This window comes from Podarcis melisellensis (genome assembly GCF_964234715.1).
Source record: "Podarcis melisellensis genome assembly, chromosome: 11".
Taxonomy (NCBI): domain Eukaryota; kingdom Metazoa; phylum Chordata; class Lepidosauria; order Squamata; family Lacertidae; genus Podarcis; species Podarcis melisellensis.
The window spans coordinates 27,857,645-27,883,178 of record NC_138543.1 but is presented as its reverse complement, the minus strand read 5'-3'; the positions used below and the strand labels follow the sequence as shown (position 1 = coordinate 27,883,178).

The 25,534-nt window shown below is 49.4% G+C and overlaps 1 protein-coding gene and 1 long non-coding RNA gene across 8 annotated transcripts in view; one reads left to right on the top strand and one right to left on the bottom strand.

The window, feature by feature from the left end:
- The first annotated feature begins 1,608 nt into the window (after nt 1-1,608).
- Nucleotides 1,609-24,848, top strand: LOC309380347. Of its 3 annotated transcripts, none has more exons than XR_014172842.1 (2): nt 1,609-3,598; nt 22,684-24,848. It is a non-coding gene; the product is annotated as an uncharacterized lncRNA (long non-coding RNA). The 3 variants fall into 3 exon arrangements; XR_014172843.1 differs by lacking the exon at nt 1,609-3,598 and adding an exon at nt 8,363-8,958; XR_014172844.1 differs by lacking the exon at nt 1,609-3,598 and adding an exon at nt 21,084-21,628.
- The window catches only part of ARB2A (ARB2 cotranscriptional regulator A), a 206,324-nt gene continuing 203,391 nt past the window's right edge, over nt 22,602-25,534 (bottom strand). For 4 of the 5 annotated variants that reach the window (XM_081930198.1, XM_081930197.1, XM_081930201.1 and 1 more), the window contains one exon: nt 22,602-25,534. In XM_081930198.1, coding sequence (XP_081786324.1) covers nt 25,392-25,534 — 143 coding nt within the window. In that variant the 3' untranslated portion in view covers nt 22,602-25,391. The other variant, XM_081930199.1, reaches the window with a different exon arrangement.

Here is a 25,534-nt window from a genome sequence, read left to right as displayed (position 1 = left end):
GTGGCTTTTAAGAGAGAGAGAGAGAGAGAGAGAGAGAGAGAGAGAGAGAGAGAGAGAGAGAGAGAGAGAGAGAGAGAGAGAGAAGAAACCATTGAGGATTCTGGACTTAAAATATGCTCCCTCAATGCCCTCCTCCCAATTCTTTTCTCCCCACCCCGCGAGCACATCACATAGAAGAGTCAGCACAAAACAGCTGGAAAGGAAGGAGAAATTTGCAGAGAAGCTGGAAGGAAGGCAAGGTGACTCTCTCTCTCTCCCCAGAACTGCCTCTCTTCCGAGCTGCGTCACGTTCTCCGCTCCCCTCTCGCCTTCCACCCACACTGAGGCTTGGAAATTGGCGGAAGCTCCTCCAAGGACTTTAGCCGGACTCTCAGCCTCTTTTACCCCGCTGCCTTCCCACGGAGTCGGCAATCGCGAGCACTCCGAATGAGCTCCGTTGAGCTCGGTGGGGATGGCTTTGCCAGTCATTTTGCCTACAACTTAGGGCTTCAAACGCGCACCTAGCGTTGCACCCTTGTCAAGGTTGCAGAAACAAGTGGAATAAAATGGGCTGGGATTCTCCAGTGGGCCAAGCTGGCAGAACGGGTAAAGGAAGGAGCGATTTGCTAGATCGACTAGGGGCGTCCGCATGGGCACCTTTGTTCCTCTGGTGCCAAGGGCAGCCACCTGTAGAGGGAGCCAAGGGAGATGAATGTGAATGGGGAGTAGGACTGGCAGATGAGCTGAGGGTCCCCATCCTTTGTCTGACCATGCCGGCGCAATTCGGTGTTGGGTCAAATTTCTGGGTATGGTGAATTTCACCGGAAGGTCTGGTTGGCTGCCATACGTTTGAAAATAAGTGTTGCCCGCCGTGCTCAGAAGCACATCCTGCTAAATGCCGTGGGATCTACTCCCAAGTAAGACTGAGATGCACTGCAGCCCTAAGGACCGCCGCATCTTCTCACGACTAAGAAGGGGTGGGATGCATTTTGCCTGTGTGTGGTGGGGGGAGATGGCTGGTCTCTTCTCTCCCCACCCCCAAACCCCCTCAAGTGGTTTGCATTAGAATCACAAAGCCATAACATGGAAAGGAGCAAATCGGTTTATACATATAATTGCAAGGAAAGAAAGCAATTAACAGAGAGGACAGTGGGAAATTAGATCTCCTCCCCACCCCCATTACAAAAAAAGGGATAGCGTTGAGCAGCCTTTAAGCAGCCCAGCCAGGCTGACAAGCGAATCCCTGGAAGAAACAGCAAGCGGGGTTGCACAATCGTGTATCTACAACCTCTTGGCTGCAGAGCCCACCATCAAGCTTCAAACAGAGGATCCCGTTGAAAACTACGGGGTGTAAAACGGGCCCCGGTTGTTGTGGAAAGCGGAGGAGAGGGCAAGAAGAGGCAGAGCGAACTTCTTGAAGGCAGAGCAGCTTGGCTGCTGGGAGATATCCTTGTGTGTTGATTTAGGAAGACATTTGCTGTATATAACGTTTAAGGCTGATAATATCATTGCTCGGGCAGATAAATAAAGCACTGGCCAAACCGTGGGGTCAGCTATCGATCCCTCTGTTTAGAGAAGGAGGTAGGAACGTCTCTCTCTCTCTCTCCCTCCCTTCCTTTATTTCTCTCCCTCCCCCCCCCCCTCTGTGTCAAAGCAAAAAAAGACCGAAGCTCGGATAGCTATGGAGGAGTGAACAATTACAACATGGTAATTTGTGATTCGGTCTCGCCGGTGGAGCCCAAAGAGCCACCCTGTCTGGAACAGTCATAACCAGTTAGAGGAAAACCCTGGGGATTCCAGCCGACGCGAGCCGTTTGGTGGAGTGGCACTCAGACTGCTTCCACGCAAACCTTTCCTATGTCACCCCAGGGGGAGAGGAACGAGGAATAAAGCCTGAGTAGCATTGTATGTGCCTATGTTGTGTATGTTTAAGGATTGTGTTCCTGAGTACATAAAGATCCAAGGATGGGTGTGTAGCTGGTGGACGTGAGTGCAAAAAACCAAGCAAGTGCCCTGGGAGTGAGAGCGAAACAACCGGAGAGAGAGAGAGAGAGAGAGAGAGAGAGAGAGAGAGAGAGAGAGAGATATGACGTGACTATGCGAGAGATCTGCAGCCTTCAGCCCCTCTGCAATGGCTGATTAGCATTCCTCGCCTGCCCCTGGACCTGAGCTGACAACTAACAGAGATATCCAGCTCACCACTAGGCCTCCTCTCCTTTTGTCTTCAGCTGTCTAGGAGAGAAACAGGCTTCTCCGCACACACTAAACGGCCCCCTGGTCCTGGGGCTGCCGAGGATCCCACCCAGTCCAGTCAAATCGCCTCAACATCAGACCCGCCCCCGCTCCTTCGCCTCCCCGCTTGCGCCAGCTGCCCCCACCTCTGCCCAGCCTGCGCCTGCTTTCCAGATCTGCGCCAAAGGCTGGGAAAGTTAACTTGCTGCGACTTTCCCGACACGTATGCGGCCCGAGAGGACGTCTCCGCATCGCACACTGGCCCTTCTCTCTCTCTCTCTTTTTGAAGTTTTTAAAGTGATCGTATTCCAAGAGAGGAAAGAGGAGGATCTTATTCTTTCGCTGCAAGATAAAACCTTATTGTTAAGAAGGTTGCGGTGGGCTGGGGGCTGGGGGGGGCAACAGCAGCTCATGTCACTGGTGTTTCTTTTGGCCTTTGTCGCTGTGCCATTGAGACACGTTTATATCCCCCCCCCCATCTCGAAACGGTTTATAAAGAGCTAAGAAAGGGGAGCGGCTGAGAGGAGGACGGTGGCCTAGGGGGGGAGAGGGGAGAGGGGGCTTTAATCCGAAGGCCAGAAAGACCTTTCAGGTCAAACTTCCCCGTTTGGTTTGGTCTTAGATCCATTTTAGGAACTTTCTAGGATTAAACACTCACATAAAAGCGGGGTGGGAGGGGTAGGGGGCGGGAGGTTCGAGACAAAGATCCCTGCATCGACCAACACAGACCCTCACAAAACTAGTCAGTTTCTCCTCGCAGCAAAAGCTTACAAATTAGCTCATGTTGACAGATGTTTGTCACTTAGTAACTTCTCTCCCAGTTCCCCCCCCCGCACTATTTCCCCTCTTCTCTCTCTCGCTCTCTCGCCCCCCCCCCCCCGCAATCCCTTCTTTGGGGGCTCGCTTTGTTGTTTTTAAAATATGCAGGCCTCTCAGGAATGCCAGTCACGAGTCCAAACTTGGTGTCCAGCCTCCCTCGCGAAATGACCCTTTTATAGGGATCCCGATATGTCTCAATCTGCACTTCGCTCCGAGGCCGGGCTCCCTCTCCCAAGCGCGGCAGCAGAAGCGCGCGGCTACCTCAGCAGGGAGGCCAGCAGACGCGTCCCCAGGAAGACGCTCTCCAGGGGATGGGATGGGATGGGACTGCAGCCTCCTTCTTGCAGAAGGTGCCAAAGGACAGCGGAGCCTGGGGAAAAGAAGGGAGGGGCGGGGAGAGAGGGGGCAAATGATGGAGAGAGAAAGTTTTATTTCTCTTCTGATCGCTATGATTGGCCTATGACTACCCGAGCAAGCCTTCGCAGCCCAGGCTGAGTGGCCTGGGGAGGCAGTGCTTGAGCAAAGGAAGAGAAGAAGGAACAGCCGAAGGAAAGGCTCCGCTTTCAAAGTAAGTGGTTATGGGATACTGATCAGGGGGGGCTGGGGCGGGGGGGGTCCTGGCTGTGAGCGATTTGAGAGCCAGCTCGGGCCGCACACCCTCAGCTCCGAGGGATGCTTTGCAAGACGGAGGAGGGCCAAGTGGGGAAGGAGGCGGGTCTGACACCAGCGACCCTTCTGACAGAAATATGGGGCCAAAGGAAGGCGCTGAGGGTGAGATGCGGTGACAAGTCAGATGAGAACCCTCCTGTGCGCAAGAGAGAGATGCAGGTCATCTGCTACAGGTCTCTGCGTGGGTCAGGTTCACCCGGAAGGGTTTGTTTAATACATTTTCTCTCCCCCCCCCTCCATCCCCACCACCTGTTTTCCCTCCTTTTTGCCGCGTGCTCTTAAATCGAGCCAAGCATTGCAGTGGGGGGGGGGGGAATAGATATCCCAGCTTAAACAAGGATGGAGAAACGGAGAGATAAGCGCAAAGGGCTAATTTCCGATTATTATTATTGAGTTGTTACTCTTGCTGCTGCTGCTCCAAGCAAAACTTCCCAACTGTAGAGCCCAGCAGGCAAGACGCCTCTCTCTCTCTCTGCCTCCCCCGCGCCCTCCCCCGCGCTCCCGGTTCCTCTCCTGCGCGACGGGGAGTGACGTCACCCGGGCCCCGACCTATCCGCTCCGCGACCAAGGGAAGGGGGTGGAGCTCTTCCCTGCTCGCTCCTGCGCTTGGGACCACCTCCCAGCAGCAGGAGGCGAAGCGGCGCTTGGCGCGCGTGGAGAGCTTCCTCGGGCTGCTCCGGGGCGACTTGCTTGCTTGGCGGGTCCCGAGATCACCAGCCACAGACCATCGTCCAAGTTTAGCTATAGGCCGGGGAGCCAAAGGGAGGAGGGGGGAGCCTGCAGGCCCCGTGCGCTTCTAGGAAGCTGCGGATGGCTCCGTTCGCTGCCATCTCCACCGCTTCTCTTGCGCACCAGATGGCTTGCCATTGTGTTGCCCCAGCCGGCGAGATCCTGCATTTAAAAAAAGGGGGGAAGGGGAGCGGGGAGGAAGAGGACAGAGAGAGAGAGAGAGAAAGAGAAAGAGAGAGTCCTGTTATTATTTTTGTAACAATCCAACTAGACCATTTTGACTACCATTTTGACAGACGATCATGGTCCCCCTCCCAGTTTTGAACCATAAAGAGACATATATATTTAAAACCATCCCTGGCCACAGTTTCTTAAGGGAGGCACCGTGGCCCTTTCTCATAGCTCCTTCCACATGGGGTGTGGGGATATGTCGGACAAGCAATCTGGATGCGTCCCCGGGGATCTAAGATCTAAGGGTGCAGTCCTAACCTTTCCAAGCCGCAGGGAACTTGGACCGGTGGGAATTAACTTCAGTAGGAGGCGAACTGGCTGGCTAGAGAGCCCCCGCCTCCCCTCTCCTCCCGGCCCGCCCCTCCTCCGCGGACTCCAATGGCATTTATTTCTCACTCAGGATTATCGCCTAATAGTCAGAAGCACAGACGTGCGCATAAAAAAAAAATATCCAGGCATGTTTATTCATTCTATTTGATCAATCTCTGGGTGTCTGTTTATTAAACTTCCACCGATTTTACGTTTGGTGTTTCCTGATGGCAAACATTGTCGAATGATAAATATTGCATACAGTTAATTGTGATGCCAGGGAAAGCTCGGCTCCGGGTTTGTGTGGCGGTGCCGTCGCTGTCTCAAGCCCTCCCATGTCTTCTGCTCCCCGTGTAACTCAGGGCAAACAAGAACCTTTCTCAAACATATTAGTTAATGGGGCGAAAAGAGGAGCGGGGGAGGGAGCGAGAAAACGATGGGAACCCTCAGACTTGATCCCTCGGCTTGGAAGGGAAGGGAGGCTGCCTGGAGAGAATGGGAATGTGAAAACAGCTAAAAAGGGGGGTGCTCTGAAGTAAAGCATTTCTTGTCCAGGAATCACTTCCATTGGTTTTTGGGGGGAGGTGTCTCTCCCCCTAAAACAGGGGGGAGTGTCCTGAACACTGTTTTCTCTGTGTCTATGGGGAGCTGGCAATCATATTTGGCACCTCCTCTTATTTTATTATTATTTTTTACTTATTTCACTGAAAATACACGCCTGTTTGGCCAGGCCCCCAGAAAGGCTCTTTCTATCTTGAAAAATATCCACAGGCCGTTTCTTTTTCCGGCGCGGCTGCAGGTGTGTTCTCTTTCCGCATCCATCCCCAAGTCCCCAAGACCCTTTCCCCCTCCTCCCATTTTTACTGCAACTCTTTCCCTAATTTAATTTTGTTGTTGTTACAAAAAAAGGGAAAGAAACCCAGATGTGTGGGGGGTTTTTTATGGCTCGAGCCTCGTCTCGGCTGGTGCTGCGAAGGCTCTAATGCGCCCGGGCTACTAGTCACCGAGCAAAGCGCAGGGCGCCGTTGGCTCCTTTCCAACAGAGTTGGTCATAAAACAAGATGTGCGGAGAAGGGAGGGCGGAATTAACATCTGCTTTTCTAAACTCAAATATGTCAAGGAGCTTTTTTATTATGATGATCATGAATGCTTTCCTCATTTGAAGAAGAAATATGTAGAGATAAACTGACATGCACATGTATAGAGTATTTATAATGGTGTTAGGATTTAAAGGTAGCTATTCATTGCATAAGCCATTTAGAACTGACGTTTTAAAAGCTACTTAACCTCAGACATCCTTGAATCTTAGCGAAGGATTCCAAACGATATTATTTAAAGAGGAATTTGCTGTAATTTAATTGCATATCAAGGCGGAACGAGGCGCGAGCTTTGCACCTTCTGCGCTGTTTAATAGCGTTTTAACTGGCGTTTTATTCACCCACGTTCTCGGCTGCCCTCGCCTTTCCTTGGGAAGGGGCCGCTAGAAAGCGGGTCCCAAGTTAGTGGTGTGGGGGGGTGTTTGTGTGTGCGCGCGCGTGTTTGCTCACCATTTGCAACGGGCAGTCATCTTTGCGCCTGGAGCTTTGCCCTCTTAGGGGACACAGTTAGTACCTCGGTTCATTAGTGCCTATTTATTATTGCTGCAAAGAGAAAATAACATGTCAGATTCTGTGGGTGAATCGACCGTTTGCCCCCACACTCAGATAGTTCCTCTCACCTTTCCCCCCCAAAGCTGCCCACAATTCGGTAATGCCGGCATTTATTCAATCTGCCATCCACTTGAATTTCCGGGGGCCCAGGGCGCCTGACATCCCAGTCCGATGCCCTTTTATTTACATTTCTCAGAATCCCGGAATTAAGTCAGAGGTGTCTCTGAGTGGGGTGGGAAATCAGCTGACATGGAACTACTGCGGCTTAATCTGGGCGAGGATCGAGCCGGGGAAGGAGTGGCTGACGTTCTCTCAATAGTACCTCGGAGGGCAGAGAGAGAGAGAGAAACAGGCCCCTGGCTTATTGGCGGCGGCGGTGTAAGGCATGCACCCTCAACCCGGTTATGTATTTCTCTCCATCCGCTTGGAAAGAACGTGTGCATTTGGATCAGAGATCGCTGGGATGAGGAGGCAGCTGGTGACGCCCATCATGCCAGAGCAGTACCGCGGGTGCCCCTTGCAAAATGGCTCTCCCTTGAATACAGGCCGCCTGTGCACGGTTCCTTGGGATTAAGCCTCATGAAATTGGGAGGCAGGCAGGCGGGCGGGCTTGCTTGTGAGTAAAGGAGGGCAGCAGTAGAGATCTTGCTTTGAACCATTTCTCCTTTTGCTGGTGGAGTGGCTACTCCAACTCTAAAAATACCCCAACACACACACACACATACACGTGTGGCAGCAGCTAGTTCATAGTCTTTGCTGGCTCCTACGAAGCTGGTTGAGTGTCCCTGAGCCATCTGTAGCCCGAGCCTCCTCGAAGAGGAATCCAAGCCTTTGGACTTGAAGAGGGCTTAATTCCCTCTGGTTCACCACTGTGGCATAACTGGGTAGATTAAAAAAAGGGGGGGAAAGATCCATCCTAATTCGAATCCATAGAACGTCGGTTCGATTTGAAAACGTCTCCATGCAGTTTTCTAATCCACAAATAGATATTCTGGGGCATTCCACCTGTCTTTAGGATGCCTGATTGAATTAAGAAAAATCACCCCACTCCCCAAAAGACTAATTCATCACCAATCCTGGGCCCTCCATTTCTTTGGGGCATGGCTCCAGTGAGGGGTGGGGTGCCCAGGGGTCCGCACGGCTCTCCAGGAGCCCCGGCGTCTATCCCGTCGGGGACCAGGGGACGTAGCCCGGCTTATGATCTTCCACTGAAGGCAGCGGCGACGGCCTGAGCCTAGCTGGACGGGGATCTTGTGCCCTGAAGGGAGGGGGGCATGAGGGGGGGTAGCAAGGAGAGGGGAGAAAGGCTGTCGATCTGTGAGGGCAGAGGAGAGAGATTAAAGAAATGGCCCTTAGTTCTCTGAGTGACACGGCCCCATTCAAAGGGCAAGCAGAAAGAAATGCTGCTAGAGCCTTGCCCCCTTTTCTTCTTTGGCTCCACTTCGGGTCGGATCCTGGGTGCATTCTTAGAGCCGTGTATACGCTATCTGGGCACACGCACGCGCGCACGGGAAAAAGGTCTTTCGATTCGAGATCGATATTGATTCGAGATCGATTCAGACCGATGTAGCTGACTGACCCTACTACCCTCTTTCTGGCTCGGTAAGAGATTCTTCCAAATAAACGCTCTGGGTTTCTTGCGCCGGTCTGGACAACAAGTGGGGAAGGCGGGTGGAGTGGCTCTCGGAGCCCGGGGGTCTGGCCTGAAAGGGAGTGCACTTATGGGAGACTGTCTACAAAGAATTGCTCCCCCACGCTTCCTTACATCTTCACTTTCGCCTTGCAAAGGGACAGTCCTCAGTTGACATCTCCAAAGTGATTATTAGACGCCTCTGTGATAAATCAGGTGGGGGGGGAGTAGGGGAGTCGGAATAAGGCCAGGCTACACACACACACACACACACACAGTGTCTGGCTAACGCTGTATGACTGCCCGATAGCCCTTTTCAATTTTTCCACCAACACCCCTGAAATAGCCCATTGCCTCAACAACCTCTCTTGTTTGTCTCTCTCTCTGTGTGCTCAGAAAAAAATCTTTAAAATTCCTGTCCACGGATTTCCCTCTCCTGCCTCTCTTTCTCAACCCCTCTAGCTCCATCCCCACCCCAAAGAGCCTCGGAGCCCTTCTTCCCTGATAAGTTGTAAGAACTTTGCTTTCAAGAGTGTGAAATGAAGAACACAGACAGTATATCAGTGAAAAGAATAAAGTGGCCTTTTAATGAGAACTAAAGACAACAAAAACGTAGATGAAGTGTACCGTAAAGACTGTTTCAAAGTGCAGCTCAATCCCCTGAGAGCAACCATCCCATAGGCTGGGTAATTGGGACTTTACTGCGCAGAGGTAAGTCAGAGTGGTAGGATTATTTTTATTTTGCTTTGTTTGTTTTGTTGTATTATATTTTTGCTTCTCAGTAATGGATCTGTTGCAAAAGAGTTTGTGCAAAGAGCATCAGGCCTTCTAGCAGATGAAGGGAGCTTTGAGTCTCTTAAAACAAATCACTCGAACATTCTAATTTGTGAAAATTAGTATTTTCCTGCTCTTCCGCCCTGCTCCCTTTTCCCAAAGCCCGGGACCTGCGAGGTGCGCCTATATTTCTTCAAGTCAGCCTTTCTTTCTTCTTTCTTTCTTTCTTTCTTTCTTTCTTTCTTTCTTTCTTTCTTTCTTTCTTTTTCTTTTTTTCGTAATTTCCCCGCTTTCCACAGCCTTCTCTCCACCCATCCCTTCCTCAACAAACCAGGTAACAAGAGCAATAAATCCAAGCAGGGGGGAAATAAGACAGATTTCCTCATCGATGTGTAATAAAGTTAAAGGACATTGTTTTGTCAGACAAGCGCTAAGCAGAAAATAAATCTTAGGGTCTGGGGAAACAAAACGGAATGATGTTGGCGTGTGTGTAAATTTACTTTTAAACGCAATAAATCAATGTTCATTTAAACAGCTGGGGAACCCCACCACGGAGCAGGTTTCATGGGTAAGAAATCTGGACGAGAACAGGCGATAGAGATAAAACCACCCAAAGAGAGCAGCCTTCTCCCTGCCCTACACACACCCCGCTTCCCCAATATAGTTCTCCTTTTTTCCAAGGAACTTCAAGAGCTGGACAGAGCTGATTTCAGTGGCCACCATTCTGCTCCGTATTTCCCATGGATCTCACAGAACGGAAAGCTCAGACCTCGGGAAAAAAAGAAATTAGAGGAGGAAGGGGGAAGACCCCCCCTCTTTTTCCTTCAGGGAGTTAGGCAAGCAAATACTAGAGCTGGTGGATCGGACCCTTGTGGTTGTTACGACGGACACGTTCTGAGAACCCTGTTAGTTTCAAGCCATGTTAATCTCAAGGATCTGAATGGCCGGGGAGAGGTGGGTGGGAAGGTTTTTTTGGGGAAGGATGCAAGGTTAGCTGAGATGTTGAATACTGGGCTTCTAAAAGGGGAATGTCGAAAGATGCTTGGCCAGTTGAAAGGCGAGTGGGCGCCAGAAGCCTGTTCTGAAGGGTGGGCGCATCTGGAGACAATCTTTCACAGCCCAGACACTTCACAACAACAGCACAAGAGCGACGGGTGACATTTGGGCTTCTGATACTCCGCAGGAACATTTCTCGAGCAGGTGGCAATAAAGAGCTGTGAAGGCAAAGGTGCGCCTTATTTGTCTTAGTCGCCTCTTCCTAACCCGCGACGATTTCCACGAAGCCTCGATAATGACTCTCCCTTTATTAGAGAGCCTTCCGCGCGCTTGCAGAGTGGCAACAATTTCTCTTCCTCACAGTCATTTGGTGTCTTTGTTTAATTTTGCAGAACTAATGTAAACATGGCTTGCAAATACCCAGAGGTGGATTATTTGGTTTATTCTCTCTGCTCCCCCCCACACCCTTTCCTCTCCCTCCACCATCCTTTTTTTAAAAAAGAAAGAAAGCCACAGAAGATTAATCGAACAGCAAAGATTACGAGAATGGAATATGCCCTGCCTTTGTTTTGTAGTCCTTCGAACGCCATGCAAATACACATCGAAGGGCGTTGCTTCCCTTGAGCGACGTGGCCACCGCCTGGCATCATAAGTTGGTGAAAATATATTACATCTATTTCACCGAGCGTTTAAACGCCTGCATTTCCCCGGACCAGCAAAGCAACCAAGCAGCCACCAACCACCTTGGCTATACTGGGGTGTGGTGGAGATGCAAGGATAGAACAGTCAGGGGACCTGGTGACTTTTGTCCTTTCTGTACTGCTCAATTGACTTCTCTCACTCTTTCCCCATCCCTAAAAACGAGAGCTGGAGATAACGAGCAGAGAAAAAGTTATTAAGCGCCTGGCAGGTGCGTGTACCTCGGTTGTATACATCCCAGGGACCAGATAGTGCTAGTAATATCTGACCTTGATTAAGGGAAACCTGCCTGTCCTAATACTCAGAAGCGAAGCGCAAACGACACGGAGCCGAGTTGCTCTTTCAGAAGCAGGGAAGGAAAGGGCAGAGCCCTGCGAAACACTGAACGGAGTGCGGATTGTCTGCTGGGGGGGAGGGGGAGCTCTGCTCAGGTGAAACTGACGATGCAGTGTAAGTTTCCTGCTCAGTCTCTCTCTCGCTTCTCTCTCCCCCCCCCTCTTTTTCTATGACTGCCCGAAGGGCCTCGCCGATTCCTCGCCTTTGATTCTCCGTTTGTTTGCTAGATGGCGCTGTGTCTCTCAATACATTCCGATTCAGAGCTATAACGGCCCCTTTTCGTATAGCCTCCCCCCGATTAATCAGATTACCTACCCCCGCTTCGTTCTGCGAGGAACGCACTTTAGTTCCAGCAAAAAAGAAAAAGTGCTATTAAATAATGTTAAGAATCATACAGAATCATCATATAAATATCCCGATTGAAATAAAAGGCAGCCTGCAAGCAAAATCAGACCTATGGCGTCTTTACTCTCTGCCAATTCATGTTGTAATCATGTTGTAATCTACTTAATGATTTCCCTCCTTTTTGGTGGCTGGACCAAAATGTAGCTAATTTGTATTTAGGGAAACCTAATAAAAAAAGCAACACACAACCCGGAGATTTGATACATGTTTTCATTACTTGCAGGCAATGTAAATACGCACATGAGATCTAGCTTCACCAGAAATAGAAACTGGTCGTATTAAGTTAGCCTCCTTGTCACTCTTTCATGAATAGATCAAAACAATTATGAGCGATTTAAAGTGAAAATGCCACAAAATCAAATGTACGTTCTCTTTTCATCTTTTTTTTAATGTTTGTAAAGCCTGGGGGTCTGTTTCTGTATCTCCTACAGTCTAAATTTATTCTGCAAAATTACCTTCCGTGTTCTAAATTTATTCATTTCATTAAAGTAAGAAAACTGTTTAGAAATTTAAAAGCCTCGGTTGTTTCTATTGATTATATGATTAGGGATTCATTATATGGAAACTCCTCTCCTTAGAAAAAGTAATCTGAAAGTTTTGTATTGACAGGTACATGTATTAGAGTATAAAGTACTTTTAATTTATTATTAATTCCAGATTTCAAATACTATTATTGTGATCATCGTTACGTTTATAGAAACAGGAAGAGCGTATTCTTAAGTGTTAAAGCAGCAATGCATATTAAAGACGTTCCTTTTTCAGAAGTCATTTTGTTGCATTCTCTTTTCTGGCTCAGTTTCTCAGAAATGCAGGTCTTTAACAACAATCACTACCACAGGGGAAGAAAAATAGGCTGGTTTGGTGCGACTCGCAACATTCGATAAATTACATGGTTGTTATTTCATTTTCTCCCCTTTAGTTAGAGCCTTTGTAAAATCTCAAAGTGTTAGGCTGTAACTAGGAGGCGCTGAAAACCTAAGGCGGAAAATTTACAACTTGATCAACTTCAAACCACACACACAGAGAAACACACAGACACACACACACGGCGCTACAGTTGCAAACATATGTTCCGGATTAAGTTAAGCAAACGGGTCTCGTTTTCCAAGGTAGAAAGCTGATAATGAAATCTTAAATGCTGCAGAGTTTGGCTCTTGTTACGGCTTCACTTGCACCAACATGAACGAATCCCTCTACCTTCCTGGGACATTCTGGTTTTAGGTGCAGCGCCGGCAGAACCTCGCTCTGATTCTCTCCCTCCCTCCCCTAAAGCAATTCAAAGCGCACAGGTATCTCTTTCAGCAGTTGATCTTTAAAGAGCAGTGCTTTAAAGCAGGCAAGGCTCTTTCCCGTCTTTTGTGGGCCAGGCAGAACTGCCCATGGAGAAAGAAGCTGGGTTGCCTTGCTTCGTCTTAGGATATGCGTCTCCTCCTCTGAACGCTCTGGGGTCGTCAGCTTAAGCATCGTGCGGGTATGAAGGGAAGTGGAGAGTAGCAGAAAGAAACCTCTTTCAGAGAGCCGGTCCTGATGAGCAGGGAGCCACAATTATAATCGTTAATAAGGTGGGCCGGAGTGTAGCTTCTACTCAATCAGTGTATAGAGTTCATCTGCACATCTAAGGTTCATTTCCATGGAGCAGAATAAAGTTTGTCTTGCAGGGGCTGAAAGTCGAACCCATTATTACAAGGATGCTAGCGAATAAATGCGTGATATATGCACGTGTGTGTGTGTGTGTGTGTGTGTGTGCATGCACACACACACAATCTTACACGCACATACTGTGGCATGTTAAAAGTAAAGTACTTAGGCTTGAGCACAGATAGATAAACAGGAAAATGACACTCATATATCCACAATCATTCAGTGGGAGAGAGGCGACAGAAATACGTTCCTGAAGCAAGACAGAGCTCAGAAGCAGCATCTGGTGCCCGCCCCATGTTTTCAAAACTTCCCTAAATGTAATTACTCTTGAAAATGTTCTTTGTCCAACTCCACTATCCCAGTGGATTGTAATGAGGATCCTGCAACTTTATCCCAGGATATTATACCCAAGGAGCTCACTACCCCCCCCAAAAAAATACCCAGTAGGCACTTAGGACATTAATGGGTGTCTATTGATTTCCAGAAAACTCTATTGAGGAATCCTTTCATATATCTAAGATATACATGAAACACTTTCATTTCACTAGATAGCCCAGGTAGTTTTGACGTTGACAAATGGCCAAAAGACAAGAAAAGTAATTTCAAACGACTTTGAAGGGTTACAAGAGGTAAGAAAGGGGGGGAGGAGAGTAATATTATTCAACGCATGTCACGAATAAGAAAAAAAGAAAATAATCACAAGGTAAACCATAGCTGGGGAAAATAATTGAGGAGCAAATAATTGAAAATGCTTTCATGTTGGACACCCAATCTCTAGTCCCTTTCCTGTTTCCCCTTTCTAAGATTCCATTATTTTCTATATGCCTCCCATTAAAAGTTATTTTTTAGATTACTAACACGGACATGCACTCGCTAAATTGTTCAGGATATGTTCAGGATATGTATGTTCAGAATAATGGAGGTGGGGAGACACAAAGCAAAATTACCCGAAGAAGGAGGATTTCGTAAGAACTGAGATGAGAAGGTTTAATGCAGGATTGACAAAAGGATTTTTTTGTTAGTCAGTGAGGCTCAAGCTCCGGAGAAACCTAATATCCTAATATAGATCAAAGAAAGGAGCAAATATTTAATACCGAAGGTGAGCTACCTCGAAACACAAATCCTTCCCCCTCTTAAATATGCAGACATCTAACTTTCACTCGGCCAATTAGTTGTCAAGAATAATAAGAATAACAATAATACAAAACTGGTTCATAGTAACATTGCTCACTACAACAATGTCTGAATTATGGTCTGGAATCAATTCGATTACTGATCAGAAAGCTATCAGTATCCACGCTATAAAATATCCTGGTTAGATAGAAGATACCACGAATTTAAAAAATAAAAATAAAATACCACGGTGATCTTCACTTTCCCCAAATCAGAAGCGTGCAACAGGTTATTCCTCTGAAAGTTTAATTCCTAACCGTTCTGCCTCTGGGGTCCCTCCTACAAAAAACGAAAGCGGCCCCCTCCGCCTACCCAGGGCCGGTTGGCTAGTTGGGGGGAGCGAGTGGACCCTTTCCTTGGACTTTTTGTGGGCTCAAATGAAGATCAAGCAGAGAAAACTAAGAATTCCCCCTACGAAGCTGCCCTATAGAGAACAGTGAAAACGGTGGTGCGCGCGTGTGTGAGGCGAACCGACTACAGGTGGGTCGAGAAGAAGGGATTCCATTTAATCCATCGTAACACGGATAAGGGGTCGTGATGACAAAAAGGGGGTTCGAGGTTTCCCTCGTGAACTTGCCAGCAAAGTTGATGCTGAAAACAGAATAATTCGACTCCGACGTTGGAGCGAACCCTTTTAATAAGCAAACTCTGTTCTCCACAAGCTAGCAGAGAGAAGGCAGCGGGTTATTTCATTTGAGGAGAGGAAAATAACCCTCAAATAATCCTATTGTGGATATCTAAATATCCGTTTCCATGAATCTGGCTCATGATCCGTAATAGTATTTGATATTAGTAAGAGCACTGGGCTATAACTTTGCTTTCCTAATGCCCCAAAGCCATTCCTCCCCAATAACTCAAAAGCAAGGAGGTCTGTAACTCCTCGCTGTCCTTGCTCAGCTGGGGCTGGGGGCATTTATATTAAAGGAAAGCCAGGAAATCCTTAGCTATAAAACTTGCTCATTCCACCCCCCTTTACCCATTTTTTGTAATTTTGGACGGATCGGGGAAGCAAATGGGAAGGGATCGGATCTCTCAGCAAAAGAAGGCAGAGCGAGAACATTTTAATGAGTAGAGAGCATCTTGTTGCATTTAAATAGCGAACACGTAAATAGCTTGACTTTACAAGCTTGCACGGCTGCAAGTTGTTTGCTAAAATGACAGGGACGTGATCAAAGAGGAAGAAAAAAGAGACATTATTTCTCTCTCTCTCTCTTTCTCTCTCTCTCTCTCCTTGCGCATAACTTGAATTAAAGGATGCGGAGACTGAGAGAGGGCTTAAAGTCCCGACGATCACAGCAGGTGGCGGGTCTGGAAGGGGGAAGTTGAAGGGAGGTAAAGTTACGGGGCTGAGACGCGCAGACTAGCCGACCCTTTAGCAAAGCGGGGAGGGTGGAGAGGGAGAAAGGGAGGGCTGCCAGGCTCTTAGGGCTCTGGCTCTGGGGTGCCTCTCCCGAGGCTGCAATTAACCAGCTGCCTGGCAGTCAGTGGGGTTGCATCGAGTAGGCGCGCATCAAAGAAGGGAAGCGGATCTGCTTTGCAACCAACCACGAGGACCTCAGATCCCCGCCCCCACCAGTATCGCCTCTATAGCCAAGGGAAAGATGAAGATCGCCTGGGAAGGGGGAAATGGCATGCACGTATCCCCGTAATGAGAAAGAGAGAGGAGGAGGAGGAGGTCTGGTTTTGGGCAAAGCTGGAAACCAAGGATGGGCAACGCGGGAATCTTGGCGGAAGGGGCTTAGGGAGAGGACAGAGGATGAAAACGAAATCGGGGGCTTGCGGGCAGTGGCATCAGACCAGGGCAGTGTAATCGGACCAGAGGAGCACATGAGGTGGAAAGTCCTGAGAAGGGGGCATAAATGCATGGTTAACTCTCCCCGCTTCAAGGGAGATGAGAGGAAGCGCGGAGCAGGCGGGATTCAGGATACAAAAACGTCGTCCCTGAGAGCGCGGTCTTCCGCAGCCTGCTCCAGGCTTGGGCTGAACGAGGCAAGGAGAGGCTTGTTTAGGGCGAGGGCAGCTCAGAACTAGGAGCTGTCCATGGTGCTACAGAGAGTGGATGGCGCAAACCCAGCTCCGCTCCGCTTTTTCGGGTTTCCTGGCAGAGAGACTGTCACGGCCTCAGTTGCTCTATCAAGGGGTTCCCAATTCGCATCCCCACCCCAGCCTGGTAAAAGTTTGGACACCTTCCCGCGGCTGACATGGTTTCTCTATTTTCTAAATCTTAACAGCCCAACTTGGGAGGTTCAGAAACCACCCGTATCATAACTTCCCACCCACTTTGGAAGCTGAAGGACTGAGTCGTTATCTTCCAACTTGCTTCCAAGTAGCAGATTAACATGGAAACCTGATCCTGATTCTTTAACACACTGAGTTTTAAGGAAAAGCAAGGGTGAAATGAGAGATTCAGCAGGGCTAAACCCAGGGTTCCAGGGTTCCAGATTTCTTAGGTATCCTTTAAAGTGGCTTTAAGATGTGCAGATAGAGATGCCCGAATGAACACATGTTCAGCGATCCATGAAGCAGCTATTACGTCTTTCTTTATCCTCTCTTTTCTAGTCTATCTCTCTGTTAGCAGAAAAGCTACTCTGATTTGTGCCAAAGATCAGGAAAGTCGCACAGGAGTTAAATCGACGTTACTAATTAACAGGCTCTCAAGATTCCCCTAGTTAGAAGAATTAATTAGGATGCAAAAGTAAACTTTTTAAGATAAAGCCCTGCACCTATATTTAGGAAACAGAAAGTGAATTAACCAACTGGTTAATAACTGAGGGACAATCCCAAACTTTTTTAAAGAACAAAAAAGTTCGAGGAGAAAGAGGAGGTCCGCGCGCGCACCCAGCCTCCAAACACTTGCACGTGAAGGTATTAGATACGATGTTACCCGCAAGATGCTTCTTAACTTGTCTTAAGTAGGAGTAAATCGCAGGTGGAACTGGGGCGAAATTAAGACTGGTGTGCGCTCCTTCAGGGTCTAGGGAACCCGTTCAAGGAATTCATTAAACGCAGAAGCAAAGAAACATCTCTCATATTTTACTCTTTGTTCAATCGAGGTGATCCGAAGGGGCAGTAGACATTGCACTGGGTGGGTCGAAGCTCTGCTATACTGTTCCCCCACAGGGGGAATTCGAAAGCAAAAGATGGGCCTGAGATGGGCTTTTTGGGAGGGGGCAGAAGGCATTATGCGGAAGGAAGAGTGAAAAGTCTCCCCACCCCCCGCCAGTCAAGCAGGGCCTTTCCTTTCAAGCCTCGCGGGTCCAGCCTGGAGTGGCGAGCCGGGAACTGCTAGCCGGTCGTTCTCGTCACCTGACCTCAACAGAGACCCAGGCATGTCGGGGCTGCAGGGAGAGCCTGGGAGGCAGGGAACCCTCTCATGGAGAGGCTAGCAAAACCTCGGCCGTCGGGGCGAGCGACCTGCTCCCTTTCCCCCAGGAAGCCGGGCCAGAGGCAGAGGGAACCTGAGGCAGGCTGGTCCTGAGCTCTCCAGAGCGGTCCCCCTTCGTGCCGCGAATATTCGCCTGTTGGATTCTCCCTCTCCAGTTCCCTGCGCTTCTTTTGAAGTTTCCCTCTTGTGAGGAGGAATGTCAGATGCTACTCCTCCAGCTGAGAGCCCGCATTCGCCATGGAGGTGAAGAGGCGAGGGCTTTTCTCTCCTTCTTCCCCCAGATTATTCTCATTTGATGCTCTGAAGGGGAAGAAGGCGACCACCGGCCTTTTCATCCAGGGCGCGGGCAGCTCTCGTGGCGACTCCGGCCAAACCACCGCGGCTCCTTCCTGGGCGCAGAGGCTGCCTTGGCGGCGGGACAGGCACAACTCCTGTCGGCTCCAAATGTCCAGCCTGCGCTCTTGCTCGAGGCTCGGGCTTAATCGTCCTCAGCCGAAGCTGTCAGGAAGCGAATGCTTAGTAAAGATCAAGAGAAATGTCCTACTTTCTCATCCCTTCGCCTCATTTTAGTTTTAAGTCACTTGCAGAAGAAGGACTCCGAATTCAGTTCCCCCAATAAAGGGGGACCAGCAGACCCCCAGGATGGGTTTCCTGCTCCGACCTCAACTCCCACCCCCAGCCCCGCGACACACACTTTCCCCATTTTCCCCCACAGGAATTTCCCGCCTGTTCTGCAGCGTCCTCAGTCAAGTGGGTGTTTTTTCTCTCGCCTGTCCTTCTGGCTTGTGATCACTCCTAAATCCATTCTTCGCTCCAACCATGCACGTTGATCACATTCCAAAAAAATGGGGCCTCCCACGGATTTGGGTGCATTCAAGGACCAGAACAAATCCCGTTGCGAGGCTGGGGGCGATTAAGGTCGTCTTTACGTTTATTTAATTTTAAATATAATAGATCGATAGATTAGATGTCTTATACCCTCCCATCCCATCACTGATAAATGGAAGGAAAGCGGGATCCCAGCTTTAAACCCATGAGTTGTATATGGGAAGCAAACAACACGAACAATCCTATTTGGGGATCCGAGTGGGTCTGCGGGTCCTTTCTTGCTGCGAATGAGATTTAGGCTGCAATCCCGGACCCACTTTACCGGGAGTAAGCCCCGCTGAACGCTCAACATACACGTATAGGATTGGCCCCTTACAGTATTTGGAGCAGGCAACTGTCAACACGCAGAGGCGCTTCTTTTTGGAAATCTACTTTGAAGTGATGCTCGAGGGTCTCTGCCCCCGCCTCGCTCTCCCCAGATCTACGTGTTAATCTCTGGTTTCCCCCTTCAAACAGAATTCAGTTACAAAGAGCTTGGAAAGATTTTGCATCTATTGAAGGGGCACCACGTCTTTAATTTTCTGAGGAGTAAAAACCTCCCCAAGAAACTTCATATAGCTTCTTAGGTTTTTGCTTAGCATACGTGATAAAACATTGATTGTCGTAGTTTGGTGACCCATGAAATTTAGGGGTTAGTTTTCTCTTCAGACCAGAGCATATAATTATGCAAATAAAGAGCTGTCACTGATCTGGTGAAATGCTCACAAACACACGCAATCCGAAACTGGAAAGAAAAGTGGAAAATGTGGGGGATTAGGAGCAATGACAGCGTTTGCAAAGTTTGAGGAAGTTCTTTTTTCACACTTTGGGGGACTTAAGTCAACAATTAGCGTGATCTGTCTATCAGATACACACAGAAATACACTCCGCATCCTTTAACAGGTTACTTTAACTTCAACTGGAATAGAAATTCGAGCGCAGGCACACAGACTGCCGTCGTCTTATATGACAGCTTTCAATTGTACTTGAGAATTGGTTCCTGAGGGGGGGAGAAGGGGGGGGGAGAATAAGTGCGCTTCCTCTGAGAAAAGAAATATTTAAACGTCCCACTTTAGTTGATTAGGAATCCACGTCAACTTATGTATCAGAATGAAGGTACTAAGCTGCATAAAAGGACCTTGCGGCATGCACAGAAACTCTCTTTGTCATGAACCCAAACAGAGTTTTACTTTAAAAGGACAGATACTAGCCAGGGGCCGGTCGACCTTATTTGCTCATCTGTAAAATGGGAACATTTTCTCAGGAACAAACTTCACGGGGTTATTGGGCGGTTAACAAATAATATGTTCGGTTAAAAGGAGACGGGGGTCCTGCAGAAATAAATCCTGGGATCATATGCTACAGATAGATATAGAGATATGGAGATATGGATACAGGCCCACCCAACCAGAAGTTGAAACCCGGTGCAACCTTTGATGTTAAACAGATCCTCTTAGCCGGCAAAACTAGAGCCCCATAGTCAGAATGTGTTCATAACTGTCCGTTCAGTTGCTTTGGTGCAAAACTGGGACATTCTTACAGGTGCTTTGCCTAGTCAAAGTAGAATGGAAAGTAAGAGCTTGTTCCACCTTCCGTTCGCGTTGCCCCTCTTCATTCGCTCCATCCAGAGTTCGGCGTAACTACGAACTGGTCCAGTTGTATCGATTCTCACTCTCTCTCTCCTTGAAGGCATTACAGATCTATGGCACTAAACTTGTTCTAAAACTTATAGCGGGGTGTGTGTTGGTGTTTCCTGGGCTGCAGCTACTTCACTGTCCCAAGTGAAAGAGGGATCCACTTTCAGGAGCCGAGTTCTATCCTGACAGCCTTGGCCCCTGGTTCATTCTTTACCAGGAACAATCCTCTGCCTTCGCCCCCACCCCTCCCCGGACTGCCGGAGCGCTGTTTCAGCCGAGCGGTCTTAGCCCAGATTTATGGTAACTCCAGAAGACATCAGCTTGTGAACAGACCAGCGGTGTGAAACTTGGAGCCACCAATCCAAGGAGGAATCAATTAAACCAACCATTCGGTCATTAATTCCTCCCAAGTGTGTTTTAAAGGAGATCGTTGCTGCTGCTACTGCTACACAGCTCAGGTGTCGAGCTAAAAGCTAAAATGCTTCAAGTGTGTGTGTGTGTGTGTGTGTGTGTGTGTGTGTGTGTGTCAGATATTTTGCATCACTGTCCCTCGACTAGGAGGTACACCGCCAGTCACAAACGCACGATCACAGTTTAATGCTGCTACAGTCTATAGCTGATTCTCTTACTTTTCCTAGAGTAATGAAGGCCTGGGATAGGAGGGGATGCCAAGGGTCATTCGGGTGCTGTGGGATCCGTCCATTCTCCAGGGCCCACAAATTATATTCATGGAAAGGAGTTTGCAGTGGAGGGAAAATCTCTAGCCAGCAGCAGCAGCAGCAGCAGCAGAAAGGAGGGACAGGATTCCTCGCATTTCTTGGTCAGAATGTGCACTGATTTGGACGGGGAAGCTTTTAGTTCAGGCCACCTTGGCAGATATCAAGGACATGCAAGTCCCGCCCCCCGAGAAGTAGTCAGGTTCGGTTTGGGAGCTAAGTTTTGATCAGGCTTAGCCCAGCAGACATAGAGCGGAGTCCATTGCACCAGGCATCCAGAATCACAGAAGCCACCAAAAAAGGGGACACGCTCCCCTTTTTCCATCCGATCCTGGAGCTACACAGCTCTCTCACCCCGTTGGTCCCATCCCAGGGCTTGGGCAGCAAACGCCCACTTGGAGGTCCTGCTCGTTAAACTGCCCGGCTTGTCCTTTGTCAAAGATCCTGTAGGTCGATTTGGAGGTTTTTTAATCGATTTGACCCATTAGTAGGTAAGATTCAAATGCACACCAGAGAGCAGCGTGTACGGAAAGGGCAGACTGCATAGCGGCGGTGGCTGGGAGTGAGCAGGGTCCCGCGTGGTCGAAAGAAAGAAATAAGAACTGTGTAGGTCACGTGAAGGCTGCAATCCTATCTCCACTTACCTTCGAGAGAGCCTCATCCAACTCAGTGGGAGTAAGACTGACTTCCTGACATGTCTGGGATGCATGGCTTACAGCGAAATACTATACAACAGGTCTCCTGTGAACTAGGTACTATTGTTCTCCAGGTAACCCTTCTTAGAACTGGACCCATTGCTAGAAGTCCCGGTCCACGAGTCCGCACTTCAGAAGGAGCTTCTCCTTCTGTGACCTCAGGAAACTCTAAGGCTAGCTGGATGGCGGGAGGGTTACTCTTTTGGGGGTCTCTGGTGCCATCCATGCAAAAGGTCTAGTGATTTCCGCACCCAGGATGCCCCCTTTCCCAGCTTCTCCCACTTTCTAACGCCAGCAAGGTGCAATAAGAGGACAGTTGTGCAAGGAAGGAAAGCCACTCTTCCTTGGGGTTGACAAGCCTTAAGCGCCTTCCTAGAAAAGACCAGCGATGGCTCCAAGAGGAAAATGAACGAGCCTCATCCCATGCAGGCATCCCTTGAAAGATCCATTGATTTAAACTGGGGAGAAGCCCATGTATGACCCTAAAAATGCTTCATAATTTGCTGCTCGGGACTTTAGCAGACGCCTGAAAGGTGTGGAGATTTTTATACATGGTAGAATTTCTGCTAAACTGGGAAAGCTCAAGCCCCGGGATGCCACACAACACTTTCGAAGGTTTTCTTTTCCTTTTTTTGTTTTGGCTTTTGCACTCATATACGGAGGTACTGGGGATGCAGCCCCTCGGAACTCACTGGCGCCTCGTTTTGGGTAAGCGTGAATGGGACCGAGCTGCATCACAGGCGATTTTTTTTTAATTGTCAAAAGCTGGGGATATAATTTGTTTGGATAAAATGGCTCCTAAACATACCTTCCAAGTCTCAAACGGCCCAGGTGGAGGAAGATCTTTCTTTCGCGGCTCGCTCTGCTGAGGGGCAACCGAGTCAGAGCGATCCTTCCTGGAAGCTGCTGCGCTCCCCTTGCTCCTGGCAAACGGGTTTGTCCGGCCAGCAGCAAATGAACATCCCTTTGAGTTGTTGCGCCTGGCACAGTCGCTTAACAAGACCAGAGACAAGAAAGTCACACCCGCATCTTAAAAGAGAAACCATTTTTTTATTGGTTCAGTGTAAACAGAAAGAGACAACCCTTTTAACAGCTCCCTGTGTGCTTTACAGTTGGGTCCAGAAGCAGCGAGAACACAACCCAGGCAACGGCACGAGATACAGAGCAAGGGGCTGGTGGGACCACACCGGAAGGAGTAGAAACCTCAACCGTGACACTTTGGGGAGGAGGAATAAAACTCATTTGGTGAGATTTGGCACTTTGCAGAGCCCCAGAGGCTTTCACAAAAGACAGGGTAAGGTCTAAGGGTTGCTGTGGGAAAAGCCCACAAGATCACAGCTAAGGAAAGAAAAAGCATGGATAAGAAAAAAGACCAGGTCGACCGTCTACCACCCTGAAGCTGACGCTAAGGTGAGCCCAGGCGGGTGAGAGAGAGGAGCAGTTCCAGAGAAAGGGGAAACAGGAGACCGGGACCATCAGGTGGGGGAGATGGTCACCAGGGAAGCGATCAGGAGACTATTCCTGCCGCAAGCCTGCCCGGCTATGGCTCGATCATTCTCCCTGCGCAGAAGAGTAGGTGTGCAACTTGCCAGTCTGAAAGGTCACCCCTTCACAGAGCAGAAGAGGTCAGGCGAGGAAGCGGACGCGCCGAGACAGGCCACCTTCACCTCTGCACTTGGAGCCACTTGACTCTGGCTTTGAATCTGCCCCCAGAGAGATGGCGCTGGCAGGTTTCCGATGGAAGGGAAAGCCCGTGTGTGTGTGTGTCTCCACTTTGCACCGACAGGGCCCCTTAACCCGAATTGCGCCCTTTGGGATAATCTTAACAGCAGCGCTTTCAAAGACGTGAGCCAACACGTCTGTTTTGAAATCCCAAAAGCTTCCCTTTCAAACGAGCTGGTGGTGGTATCTAACGAAATCGCCCAGCCACTGAATGCATGCATGAGATGAAATGTGACCCCCTCTTTCGCTCGGGTAACATCTGAGAGGGGAGGCCAGGAAAAGTTCAAACGCTCCTTGGTGCCCCGGCGCGCCTACTCGAGCACCAGCCAAGCGCTGCTGCTCTGGAAGAGGCCGGGTCGCCGTCCGCTGGGGATCCCTTTGCGCAAGCCGCGCGCAGGGCAGCCACTCCCGGCAGTCAGCCGAGCCTCGCGGCCTGGCAGAGAACGTGGAGAGGGCGCCCCAGGCTTGGAGTCCGGGTCGGGTAGAGCTTTGGGGTGTGCGACCCCACTCCTTTTATCCCCACTCCTTTTATCCCCACTGGCCACGAGTTTGGAGCTTAGAAGCCCGAGAATTTGCGGTTTGGGGTGGAAGGCAGACCCTATTTGAGCATCATGGTAACTGGAAACACTCGGTGACAACAGATGGACTTTTAGGTCTGCGTGGAATTATAGAGTCAGGACTCATTGAAAGCCATGAGGAATTTAAGGAATGTAAAAACGACGTCCTCTTGCTTATAACAAAAGTGATTAGCAACGTCAGTAATACATGCTTCTTTTCTTTCTTTCTTTTTTGCTATTAATATTTCACAGTGTCACCAGACGGTGAAGGTAAAACGAAACTGGCTTCAGGAGTTCAACAGATTGAGTGAGAAAAAAGATCTTTCGGCAGGGAGGGGGGAAATCGCCCCTCCCGACAAAGGCGGACCCTGTTTCAGCAAGGAATGGAAAACTCTGCTGCCCCGGCCTCGAACCGGGAGGCCAGGGCGGAGAGGCGGCGTCCTGGGAGCGCCCAGGATCTTTAAAAAAGTTCTTGCTATCTGATTTGTCACAAAATAGAGATTCTGTTAGAATAAAAAATAAACGTTTCAACCAAGTATTAGAAGCAACATTTTAAATACTGGTATTATTTGCTCTATATTACATTTGTCGCTAAAACATCCTTTTAGGGTTTTTTGTAAATGACTCAGCAAACTCCCTAGGAACCACACAAGCAAAGAGCGCTCGGTAGTTTTGGCGCATTTGGAAGTAAAATTAAGTCCTCTTTCCATGTTCAGATTTGCTGAAGTCGCTCAAGTCTTCCTCATTAATAAACACCAAACGAATCACCCACTGATTAAATGTACGGTTTCAGTTTGGGTGGCACAGCCTCTCCGCAGCCTGAAGTAGAAAGAGTAAAATAGCCATTGCTGGAGTTACACGCGCATCCTAAACACATTGACGCGACACGTGTGTCTCATAGACGTGCAGGGCTTAGGATCGCTACCATTGTGTCAATACAGTTTATTAGAGCCCCTGAATTTAAAAAGCACGGAAGCATTTTATTATTATTATTATTATTTTAAAAAACACCGCCCAAAGCGTTTGCGGGAAATCATTAAAGAGCCTAACGCGTGGGCGGGACCTTGGTTAGCAAGACTTGGGAAGTCCACCATTAAAATCGAGGAGAACTAAATGTGAGCTCCGACGGCGGGGAGGGGCGAGGAAAGGCAGGGCGCTAGGACCCGGGAGGCGCCGCGTCCGCCCGCCATCAGCTCGGTGCCGGGCTCTGTCAGGGCAATTAGAGCTGCACCAGGCTGCGCGGTGCGGTGCTGCTGTCAGCCTTAATCTGCGCACTGATGGGCAGCCCGAAATCCCCGCCGCAGCCCACAGGAAGCACAACCAGTGAACCCATATTGCTTTGACAGTTGCACTCATCTAGAAATAATGCAAAACGCTACTTAGATGTAGACACGGCGACCCTGTGCTCTAGGAAGAAAACAATCTAATGAGGGGCTGGGACTGCCGAGCGCCGCCGCCGCCCAGACGCGCAGGCGGGAAGGCAGGCAGGCAGGCAAGCAGGCGCCGGCTTCCGCCCGCCCGCCCGCCCGCCTCCCGCCCGGTTACAGCTCCTCGTAGCGGATCCGCTGCGAGCGGCGCGTCGGAGCCGCTTTGCCCGAGCTGCTCTTGGCCTCCATGGCGTCGCCGAAGAAGCGGAAGATCGACGCGTAGCTCTTCCACGAGGTCAGCTCGTGCCGCTCCGTGC